Consider the following 12,514-nt stretch of genomic DNA (forward strand, 5'->3'; position numbering starts at 1 on the left):
GAGTGCCCCCTGACAGACTTATTTAGTTTTCTTCCCAGGCGACTCTAAATACAGGGATCTCCCAGCACTCAGGCCCAACGCCACAGTATCCCTCTCCAGGGGAGGCCAGTCACGCCTTGCATTTCCTGTCTATGGGGAAGCTTCTTATAGGGGGAGCACCCCGAGTACAACCGCACGGCCCGTCTTACCTCAGAAAATGTGGCACAAGGAGAGTCACCACCGCAATCGGCGCTCCTCCACTCACCGCCGTCGGGCGGACTCGGCCCCGCTGTCGGCACCCCGCCGCAGAACACACCGGAGCACCAGGCGGCCGGCGATGTGGCAGGTAAGCAGACGCAGCCTCGGGGAGGCAGCTCCGGATCCTCGGCACGTAGGTGCCAATCTGTCCCACTGAGACCAAGCGCCGGCCTCACAGCGAGCACAGAGGCCGCAGCGTCGCTTTCTTCGGCAGCGGATCTCCCCCAGCAGAGCCACCGGGTCCCGGGTAGACGGGGGTGGGATCCTCTCTTGCCTCACTGAATTCGGTTTTCTTTAATAGGAGGATGAGATTCGGCAGGTCCACAGGCGAATGGTGGGCCGTATTCTCTCCTGTCAGGCTTCAGGCCTGTTTGCAGGCCTCAGAATTCCAGCGGGCCTAGAGTGTAAATATGCGGTCAATATGATCAATCAACAACTCTAGGGTCCAGAGGCAGACGTGCGTTGCCTTTAGGTGTATGGATGAGTCCACAAAACCTTCGGATTGATTAGATTGCAAGATCTATCAGTGGAGCACAAGGAGAGTGTGTCCTGCTCCTTCTGATGCTAGCCACGCCCCCCCCCGTTGCACTGTTATTTTTGATGAACGGTCAAATTTCTCAATTTCTTTTAGTGCACATGAAAATTTCTGCTGAAATGTACTGGCTGTGTTCTTTGATGGGGATGACTTCTTCTATGGGGGAACGCTTTGCACGGTCCTTGTGATCCAAATATTTTTCGAAATTAAATTTTTCATCGGTTGATGAGGGTGAAGATGTGGCAGGACAACCAAATTCTTCTTGTTCCTCCTGACTGTTCTGCAACCCTTTCATCCTTACTGCTATTTCAAACAGAGCTTCTTTTCCTTTAGTTAGCTGTTGATCATCTAGAAGAATCCGATGCATTGGGTCTACATAAACAGCTGCCAAAAGAATGTTATTTTGTAATAGTAGCTCCTCTCTCCGTTTCATTGATGTAGCAATGCCACTTGCAATTAACCCTCCTCTTTGGGACAGGCGAAACATCAGGTACTTCCACTCCTTTAAGAAAATACCTGGGGTTAAGTCCTCTGCTTGTAATTTTTTAGTCACTGTAAATGGGTGCTCTAGCAATTTTTCCAGCTCAGTCACCTGATTCCACTGACTTTCATTTAGCGTCAGTTGAGGGTTAGCCATGTCTGCATGACAGGTTTTCAGTTCAACCAAGCGCTGAATCATTAAGTACTGCCCCATCGTGTGGCTTGATCAATAATTGCCCCTTTTCCAGCACATCTCTTCAAAATTGAGTCAACTTTAGGGGTTCTGGCAACAGTAGCCAATTTTCTCACCTTGCCAATCAGTGCAGCAGCATGTCCTTCTTGCAGACTGTCTCTTATAGCCAGCTGTAGCGTATGCACAACACAGCGCATGTGATGAATGAAAGAACGTATTGACACAGTTCAACAAGATCATCTAAGCTATCGTGTTGCTGTTCATCTGAAGCAACTTCAGTTTGCTCCTCAGTTACAATACTGTGTTCCTCTATTTCAAACATTTCTGTGTCTGTGGACTCAGAATGTTCTTCTAGCTGCTGGTCACCATCATTACACTCATTCATTAGCTTAATAGTACTTATCATATTTGAAGCATTGTCAGTTACGACAGAAAGAACTTGCTCGTTTTTAAGTTCATAGTCTTGCAGAACCTTTTCCACCAAGACCTGGAAAAACTCACTGGTGTGATGAGCTTTGGTGTCTTTTACTGCCAATGTCTTGGTAACTATTTCATTTTTGTCACAAACAAATCGGACATTGATGGCAAAATAGTTCACTCTGTGACGTGTGCAGGCATCCATTATAAGAAACAGAAAGCATCCCTTGAGAGTTTTTTTTAAGTTCTTCCTTTTGTTTAAAAGCTTATTCGATTTCTATTTTTCTAATACTCTCTCTCCAGAATAACACCAAGCTTGCTGGCCATTTCCCCATTCAGACACATAAAAGCTGGTCGTGAAAATAATGAAATAGGCACACTATCCTTTACAACAAGCTCTATGATCTGTTTTTTAAATGTATCTACTGTCATTGTCACAGTAACTTTGTCACTGACAAAATATCTTGCAACTGATGGCTGCAAAGTTCTCTGCTCCTTTGTTTGGCTGGAAGAGCTGGGCACTGGTTCATTGGTTTGGATGCAGTCTCTCATCCACTGCTTTCAGTACTTCTGGATGAAAGCGCTGTAAATGTCTCTTTAGATTAGAAGCTCTGGTAGGAGCATTTTTATCTTTTCCTGAATATGCACTGATCTTGGCTTCACAGCATTTGTTTTCGTCTGGATCATTTGTCATACACTGACAGACATAATGTTTTCTATCTTGAGTGATGGTGAAATGTTCAAATACAGCTGATTTAATGTGACGCTTCTCAGGTTTTTCATTCTGCATTCACAATCCAAATGACAATTGTTTTTCCTAAAAACAATTGTACAAAATTATTGCCAGGTCGTACAACTGATATAGTGGTCAGTAATACTGTTATTCCTCATGTACTCACAGTTAACTGATGCAAAGTTTGTTGAAAGGAAAATACTTCTTACAGTCTTCCTCTTCTGAGTAGCAACTGTGAGATGCTTGGAAGAGGCACACCTAGTAAACATCTAGTCTAGAGGAGGAGCTTTACTACTAAGAATTTGCAACACATTTTCACTTTCAGTTTCATACATTGTAAGTAGGGGGGTTGGGGCAGCATGAGGTTAACCAAGTATAAGATTAGATAAGGGCAGTGGAGAACAGTGAGGCTGAGTTCACACGTAGCAGAATTGCCGCGGAAATTTCCGCTGCAATTCTGCGCCTCCTGCCGCGGGTATATCGCATGCAGAATTTGCATGCATATACCCGCAGAAAACTAGCGTTTTGCAAGCATAATTAGCTTGCAGAGTGCTAGCGTTTTCCAAGCAATCTGTAGCATCGCTTGGAAAACTGTTTGACAGGTTGGTCACACTTGTCAAACATAGTGTTTGACAAGTGTGACCAACTTTTTACTATAGATGCAGCCTATGCAGCATCTATAGTAAAAGATAGAATGTTAAAAATAATAAAAAAAATTAAAAAAAAGGTTATACTCACCTCAGCGGCGTCCGTTCCTAATGCTGTGTGTTCAGGACCTTCCATTGACGTAGCGGTCATGTGACCGCGGGTCATGTGACCGCGACGTCATCGCAGGTCCTTCACACACACCTCGGAAGCCTCTGAGAAGGTCGGGCTGCCAGAAGGTTAGTATATCGCTATTTTTTATTTTAATTCTTTTTTTTTTACCACTTATATGGTGCCCAGTCCGTGGAGGAGAGTCTCCTCTCCTCCACCCTGGGTACCAACCGCACTTGATCTGCTTACTTCCCGCATGGTGTGCACAGCCCCGTGCGGGAAGTAAGCAGATCAATGCACTCCTATGTGTGCAGAATCGCCGCGATTCCGCAATTTTAATGAACATGCTGCGTTTTTTTTCTGGATTGCGTTTCCGCGCAGGAAAAAGATGCAGCATGTGCACAAAAAATGCGGATTGCAATCTGTTACATAGGATGCTTAATGTTAGCGTTTTTTTCGCGGTTTTATAGCGCTTTTATAGCGAAAAAACGCAAAAAAAACGCAAAAAATCTGCTACGTGTGCACACAGCCTGAGGGTATGTGCACACATCAGGATTTCTTGCAGAAATTTCCTGAAGAAAACCGGAAATTTTCTGCAAGAAATCCACTTTTTTTTTTTTTTTGCGTTTTTTTTCCCCCGTTTTTTTTAGCATTTTGCAAGCGAAATTAGCTTGCAGAATGCTAAAGTTTTCCAAGCGATCTGTAGCATCGCTTGGAAAACTGACTGACAGGTTGGTCACACTTGTCAAACATAGTGTTTGACAAGTGTGACCAACTTTTTACTATAGATGCTGCCTATACAGCATCAATAGTAAAAGATAGAATGTTTAAAAATAATTAAAAAAATGCTTACTCACCTGCAGACAGCTGATCTCCTCAGCGGCGTCCGTTCCTATAGATGGTGTGTGTGTGCAGGACCTTCCATGACGTCGCGGTCACGTGAGCAGTCACGTGACCGGTCTCGCGACCGATCACAAGACCGCGACGTCATCGCAGGTCCTTCACACACACCAGCTATAGGAACCGAAGCGGCAGCATGCACCGGAAAGGCGGGAAGACTCCGGAGGCCATCGAAGGTGAGTATATGACTATTTTTTATTTTAATTCTTTTTTTTTGACCAATTATATGGTGCCCAGTCCGTGGAGGAGAGTCTCCTCTCCTCCACCCTGGGTACCAACCGCACATAATCTGCTTACTTCCCGCATGGTGTGCACAGCCCCGTGCGGGAAGTAAGTAGATCAAAGCATTCCTAGGTGTGCGGAACCCCGCAATTCCGCAAATTTAATGAACATGTTGCTTTTTTTTCCGCGATGCGATTTTTTCGCGGAAAAAAATGCAACATTTGCACAAAAAATGCGGAATACCCTGAAAATAATGGGAGGCATATGTTAGCGTTTTTTTCGCATTTTTATCACGTTTTTATAGCGGAAAAACGCAAAAAATACTGAACGTGTGCACATGGCCTGACACACAAGAAGTAAGAAATGTCTCTATCTCCAGCAGAACTGCTTATCACTGATGTTCATAGTTTGATAGATTATATATATTTGAGTAACATTTATAAAATTCATATGAAAGTTCAATTATGAAATATATTAATACATTTTTTTTAAAGCTGGAGTCGGTACATTTCTACCGACTCCAACCAAAACTAACTCCGACTCTACGACTCCGACTCCACAGCCCTGGTAATATACTAAGTTTACAAATTGTTGGCAGGGTTATCAGCCACCGCTGAAGTCTGTCAGAAGTGGCCAGTTTTTGAGGCAAGTAGCACATGCTTTCAATCTAGTCGCTAGGCAGCATGCTAGCACGCTGGTCTGGAGGTCCGTGTTCCTCAGCCATACAGCCGGCAAAAAATGACAATCTTTGGGGTGCACCACCGGCAGGGAGCTGGGTGCTCCTGAAGATAAGATCCTGAGACTAATCCTGTTAAAGGGAATCTGTCGGTAAGCTTTTCCCTAGGCAAGCACCAGTACCGACGGCTAGGTAGGGCAGTGAGTGAGAGAGGATTGTTGTAGATCCTACCTTATAGTTCTCGATTCGGACATTCCATTTTTTTTTCTTCAGCTTGGTGGTCTTGCACTAAGTATCACAGTATCCGGTGGTAATCATTGTGGGCATTTTAAAAAGGTTGTATTAGCAGATTTCTTGATTTTACAGGATGACAAAGGTGATGCTGAGGATAAAGAATTACACAGCGAAGAAGACTCAACCCATGTGTCTGATACTCGGGATCCCGAGGATGAAGATGAGCGGGCCCTTATGCAAGAGTTTGAGAAGGAGTTGGAAAATATTCTCCTTCCCAAGTCTGAGGCCTCCCAGATAAAGGAAAATGTGCAAGCTGAAATGGAGAAAGAATTTGATAACATTATTGATGAGGTGAGCCCCATACTGTGCTTCTTCCAACTAGATACTTCTTGGGGTATGTGCACACTGCGTCTTTTTCAGGTCAACTCTGTCCAAAAAAGCATCAAAAACACAAAAAATGTACATAATGCGCAGCAATGTCAAAATGATACCGCTTGCACATTTTCAGTCTTGTTACTTTTTGTAACCGTGAAGCAGTTAAAGGGAACCTGTCAGCAGGATTGTGCACAGTAACCTACAGACAGTGTCAGGTCGGTGTCGTTATACTGATTAATATGATACCTTGGTTGGTGAAATCTGTTTTGTGCTTGTTGTTTAGTTTTGCGTTAATGATATGCTTGTGCTCTGGGGCGGCCTGTGGGGGTCTTAATGTGGTGCACTGATTAGGTATTCATCATTATTGCTTCTGACAGGTCACTGATCCCTCACTGACCTGCCCCCTAGTTTATATACTGCATAGAATATCGTGGGGTTACAAAAAAAATTAAACTTCATCAAAATGGCGGCGCCATATTCATATTCTTGAATACCCGATGCGTTAATACAGGCCACGCAGTATGTAACAGTGGCCACGCAGTATATAACAGCCCAAACAGTATATAACACAGCCCACAAAGTATATAACATTGCCCACATAGTATATAACGCTGCCCACGTAGTATATAACGCTGCCCACGTAGTATATAGCAGCCATGTAGTATATAACAGCCCACGCAGTATATAACACAGCCCACATAGTATATAGCAGTGTGGGCACCATATCCCTGTTAACAAATATAATTAAAATAAAAAATGGTTATATACTCACCCTCCGGCGTCCAGCGAAGCTGTGTCCATGCACGTGCGGCTGCCGCCAGCTTCCGTTTCCAGGATGCATTGCGAAATTACCCAGATGATGTAGTGGTCTTGCGGACGACGGAAGGTGAGAATAGCAGGTTTTTTGTGTTTTTATTATTTTTAACATTAGATCTTTTTACTATTGATGCTGCATAGGCAGCATCAATAGTAAAAAGTTGGTCACACAGGGTTAATAGCTGCGTTAACGGAGTGTGTTACCCGCGGCATAACGCGGTCCGTTAAAGCTGTCATTAACCCTGTGTGAGCGCTGACTGGACGGGAGTACGGAGCGGGTGCCGGGCACTGACTGGACGGGAGTAGGGAGGGACTATTTCTCAGCAGGACCGTGCCAGTCGCTGATTGATAGCGGCAGCCAGGACAGGCAGCTGGCGAGATCAATCAGTGACGTGGGATATCCGTGACGGAAGTTGCAGACAGAAAGACCGAAGTAATAGGAAGATTTTTCCTATTGGTTCATTTTGGGTACTGTGATAAACCTTATCACTGTGATCAAAATAAAAAAAATAGTAAATAACCCCCCCCCCCCCCCCTTTATCACCCCCTTTAGTTTGGGAAAAATAATAAAATTAAAGAAAATGTATTTCCATTTTCCTATTGGGGTTAAAGTTGGGCTAAAGTTAGGGTTGAGGCTAAAATTGGGGTTAGGGCTAGGATTAGGGTAAGGCTTCTTTTACAATTACCGTGGTTTTGCGTCCTGTTTTTGTGATCCCAGTAGATTTCTATGGGGCCGCAAAAACGGGCCGCAATAATTCCACGGAGCGCCATATGCTGTATGGCCGTGAGGGCCGTATTTACGGCTGTGAAAAAATATCGAGCCTGCTCGATATATTTCTCGGCTTACGGACACAGCCCCATTGTAATTCAATGGGGCCGCAAAAATAACGGAAGGATGTTTTTGCGGTGCATCGTGACTTCGTTTTGCGGACCGCCGTTTTTTTCCCAATACATTTGCCATAGTATTGGGAACCTGAAAAACGTCGATCGGCAAGTTTTTTGCAATCAGTTATTGCGGCAGACCGTGAAAGTTTCAGCAATACAGCCCGCAAAAAAGGCCCGAAATACAGTAAGGGTAAAAGAAGCCTTGGGAATGGGGTTAGGTTTGGGAATGGGGTTAGGTTTGGGAATGGGGTTAGGTTTGGGAATGGGGTTAGGTTTGGGATTAGGGTTATGGGTGTGTTGGAATTAGGGTTCTTATTAGGATTATGGTTAGGGGTGCGTTGGGGTTAGGGTTGGAGTTAGAATTGGGGGTTTCCACTGCTTAGGTATATCAGGGGGGTCTCCAAACGCAACATGGCTCCACCATTAATTCCAGCCAATTTTGCGTTGAATTAGTCAAATGGTGCTCCCCCCCTCCTTCTGAGCTCTTCCGTGCACCCAAACAGTGGTTTACCCCCTTCAGCGTACTCAGGACATATTGGACAACAACTTTTGGGGTCCAGTTTCTCCTGCTACCCTTGGGAAAATAAAAATAAAAGAGGGCTAAAAAATCATTTCTGTGGGGAAAAAAGAAAGATTTTTATTTTCACTGCTCTGCGTTATTAACTTCTATGAGGCACTTGGGCATTTAAGGCTACGTTCACACGATCCGTTTTTTGCTGCGGATCCGTAGCGGAATTGCAGCTACGGATCCGCAGCCGTTTTCCATGCAGGGTACAGTACAATGTTACCCTATGGAAAACAAAACCCGCTGTGCCGACGATCCTTTTTTTCGCTGGAAAATCCGCGCGGATTTGCCAACGGAAAAAAGAAGTACCATGTCAATTCTTTCAGCGGATTCCGCTGCGGGTTTCCAACAGCACCAATAGGAAACTGCAGTTGGAAACCCGCAGTGGAATCCGCAGAAGAAAAAGGACACAAATCCGCCGAGAGAAGCACCGCCGTTTTCCACTGCGGATTTCCCCGAAAAAGGACCGGAAAAATCCGCAGTGAAAAACGGATCGTGTGAACGTAGCCTCAAGTTCTCTCCACACATCTAGATAAGCTTCTTGAGGGGTCTAGTTTCCAAAATTGGGTTACTTGTGGGGGGTTTCTACTGTTTAGGTACATCAGGAGCCCTGCAAATGCAACATGACGCCCGCAGACCAATCCATCAAAGTCTGCATTCCAAAACATGACTCCTTCCGAGCCCCGATGTGTGCCCCCCACAAATGGGGTATCGGCGTACTCAGGACAAACTGGAAAACAACTTTTGGGGTCCAATTTCTCCTGTTACCCTTGTGAAAATAAAAATTTGGGGGCTAAAAAATAATTTTTGAGGAAAAAAAAAAGATTTTTTATTTTCACGGCTCTACATTCTAAACTTCTGTGAAGCACTTGGGGGTTAAAAGTGCTCACCACACATCTAGATAAGTTTCTTTAGGGGTCTAGTTTCCAAAATGGGTGTTACTTGTGGGGGGGTTTCCACTGTTTAGGCACATCAGGGGTTCTGCAAATGCGACATAGCGTCCGATCTCAATTCCAACCAATTCTGCGTTGAAAAAGTCAAACGGCGCTCCTTCACTTCCAAGCTCTGCGGTGCGCCCAAACAGTGGTTTACCCCCACATATGAGGTATTGGGGTATTAAGGAGAAATTGCACAACAAATTTTGTGGTTCATTTTCTCTTCTTACACTTGTGAAAATAAAAAAAAAAAATTGGTTCTGAAGTAAAATATTTGTTAAAAAAACAAGGTTAAATGTTAATTTTTTCCTTCCACATTGCTTCACTTCCTGTGAAGCACGTAAAGGGTTAATAAACTTTTTGAATGTGGTTTTGAGCACCTTGAGGGGTGCAGTTTTTAGAATGGTGTCACTTTTGGGTATTTTCTGTCATGAACACACCTCAAGGTGACTTTAAATGTGAGGTGGTCCTTAAAAAAAAAAAAAAAAAGTCTTAGTTACTCACCGGTTAACGGTGTTTTTCGGAGTCCATGACAGCACTACGGAGAGAGGGGATCCGCCCTTCAGGAACAGGAAACCTACAGATACATAAGGGCGGCACCTCTCCCACGCATCAGTTGGTTTACAGAGCACAAGAGGACCACCAAGGTTAATAGCATACATAATAAACAATGATACAATAACTAACTATTCACTACCCGTGAATTATATAAATAAAGGAAGAGGTGTACACCCAGAACTTAAGAAGACGGGAGGGTATGTACAGGTGCTGTCATGGACTCCGAAAAACACCGTTAACCGGTGAGTAGCTAAGACTTTATCGGTCGTCCATGACAGCACTACGGAGAGAATTACAGAGAGTAACTAACTAGGGAGGGACTACAGCTTGCAGCACCCTTACACCAAAGGAAAGGTCAGAAGAGGCACCCAAGTTCAATCTATAGTGGTTATAGAATGTGTTTGGGGAAGACCAAGTAGCAGCCTTACAAATTTGGTCGATCGACACCTCCAATCTTTCCGCCCACGAAGCCGCCATAGCTCTAGTGGAATGCGCTTTCAGACCTTCAGGCGCCGGCTTGCCCTTTGAGATGTATGCCAGCGAGATAGCCTCCCTGATCCATCTAGCTAAAGTAGATTTTGATGCCCTATGACCCTTCCTACTACCCTGATAGGACACGAATAGGGCGTTATCTATCTTCCAGGGATCAGTTACTGCCAGATATTCCAGGATACATCTTTTTACATCTAAAGTGTGTAGCTTCCTTTCCTTATCATTAGTAGGATTGGGGAGGAAAGATGGAAGAACTATTTCCTGTGTTCTGTGGAACCTGGACACTACTTTAGGAAGATATGCTGGATCAGGGGATAGTATCACTCTATCATCCCTAAGCTGCATGTAAGGGGGAACCCTGGATAATGCTTGGATGTCGCCTATCCTACGCGCCGATGTTAGGGCCACCAGGAAGGCTACTTTAAGGGATACATTTTTAATAGAGGCTGATGCAATTGGCTCAAATGGGGCCTCTGTCATGGCCGAGAGGACTAGGTTCAGGTCCCATGGCATGACCCTATTCTTCACCATTGGCCTAGACCGTTTTGTCGCTCTGATGAATCTGCTGACCCAGTGATTCTCAGCAATGTTGCAGCCAAAGAGGGCCCCTAAGGCTGATACCTGCACTTTAAGTGTATTTGGGGATAACCCCATATCCAACCCCTTCTGTAAGAATTCTAAAATCTGGTCTATTGGTATTGACTGACCAGCTATTACCCCCGAGTTTTGAAGGAACTTCTTCCAGATCCTAACATAAATCTTTGTGGTGATTATTTTTCTGCTCTTCAGCAGAGTGTTAATGAGGCCCGGAGAGAACCCCCTATCCTTTAACAGCGCCCGCTCAAAATCCACGCCGTCAGATGAAGGCAAACCGCTCGAGGATGGTAGACTGGGCCCTGGGATAGGAGATCCGGGATGTCTGGCAAGACCCATGGGTCGGATATCGACATAGCCCTCAGGCATGGAAACCACGTCCTTCTGGGCCAGAAGGGGGCAATTATTATTACTGTGGCTTTGTCCTTCCTGATTTTCCTCACCACCAGAGGAAGTAGAGACAGGGGAGGAAAGGCGTAGGCTAGTCTGAAGTTCCAGTCTGAGGAGGGCATCTACTGACAGAGGGTTTTCTCTGGGGTTGAGAGAGCAGAATTGTGCCACTTTCCTGTTTTCTTTTGTGGCAAACAGGTCTACCTCTGGTTGACCCCATCTTTTCACGATGAGGTTGAAGATGGAGTCGTTCAGGGACCACTCTCCCTGCCTCAATGTGTTGCGGCTTAAGAAATCCGCCGTAGTGTTTTCTGCCCCTCTTATGTGAAGAGCCGTCAATGAGAGAAGATGTTGCTCTGCTAGATGGAATAGACGATCTGCTACGCACATTAGGGATTTGGAACGAGTCCCGCCTTGGTGATTTATGTACGCCACGGCGACCCGATTGTCCGAGAATACCCGCACGTGGTGGCCCTGTAGATAGACAAGGAGTGATTTAACTGCCTGTTCCACAGCCGTTAACTCCTTTAGGTTGGAAGACATTTCTATCTGATCCTGATCCCAAAGCCCCTGGACCAACGTATCCCCCATGTGAGCCCCCCACCCAGAAGGGCTAGCGTCCGAGGTGACTATACGAGTTACATTATATTCCCAGGGGACCCCTGTGGACAGGTTCTCTTGGACTAGCCACCATCCGAGGGATATAATAGCGTCTTGGGATAGGGTCATCAGGCTCTCCAGACATCCCCCCAACCTTTTTTGTTGTAACAGCACCTCGCCCTGAAGTATCCTCGTATGATACTGGGCCCATCGGACCGCTGGAATACAGGACGAGAGAGAGCCCAACAGAGACATGGCTCTTCTAAGGGACATGGTGGGGTTTTTAGAGGCATTCAGCACCTGAAGGTGCAGGCGATCAATTTTCTCTTGAGGCAAACGGCATTCCTGAACCTGGGAATCCAGGGTCAGGCCTAAAAATCGCTGCACCGTCATGGGCTGTAAGCGTGATTTTTTGACATTTAGCATCCACCCCAGATGCTCCAGAGTAGACATCACTTTATGTAACTGTTCCAGACAGTGATCTGCCGTTTTACCTACGATAAGGAGATCGTCCAGGTAGGGGATTATTAGAATGTTGGACTCATGCAGGTGTGCCATAACTTCCGCCATAACTTTGGTAAACGCTCGAGGGGCGACCGATATACCAAAGGGGAGGGCCCTATACTGGAAGTGTCTGATTACCCCATCCAACCTTACCGCCACCCTCAGGTATCGTTGGTGACCTGCATAAATAGGGATATGGTAATAGGCGTCCTTCAAATCCAATACTACCATAAAGCAGTTTTTAAACAGCAGCTTTATTGCGGTGTTAATAGTTTCCATCTTAAATGATTGGACGGTCAGGAAATTATTAAGAGCCCTAAGGTTAATAATTGTTCTGAAGGAGCCATCAGGTTTACTTATTAGGAATAGAGGAGAGTAGAATCCTCTACCCTGTTCTCCTTCCGGAACCTCTGACAG

At 45.3% G+C, this 12,514-nt stretch overlaps 1 protein-coding gene across 5 annotated transcripts in view; it reads left to right on the forward strand.

Moving 5' to 3' along the window:
* The window catches only part of OS9 (OS9 endoplasmic reticulum lectin), a 108,665-nt gene that overhangs the window by 73,930 nt on the left and 22,221 nt on the right, over positions 1–12,514 (forward strand). For all 5 annotated transcript variants that reach the window (XM_077297776.1, XM_077297772.1, XM_077297775.1 and 2 more), the window contains exon 11: positions 5,516–5,734. In XM_077297776.1, the coding sequence (XP_077153891.1) occupies positions 5,516–5,734 (219 nt within the window). The remainder of the gene's footprint in view (positions 1–5,515; positions 5,735–12,514) is intronic.

The sequence above is a fragment of the Ranitomeya variabilis genome, chromosome 3, assembly GCF_051348905.1.
Source record: "Ranitomeya variabilis isolate aRanVar5 chromosome 3, aRanVar5.hap1, whole genome shotgun sequence".
Classification (NCBI taxonomy): domain Eukaryota; kingdom Metazoa; phylum Chordata; class Amphibia; order Anura; family Dendrobatidae; genus Ranitomeya; species Ranitomeya variabilis.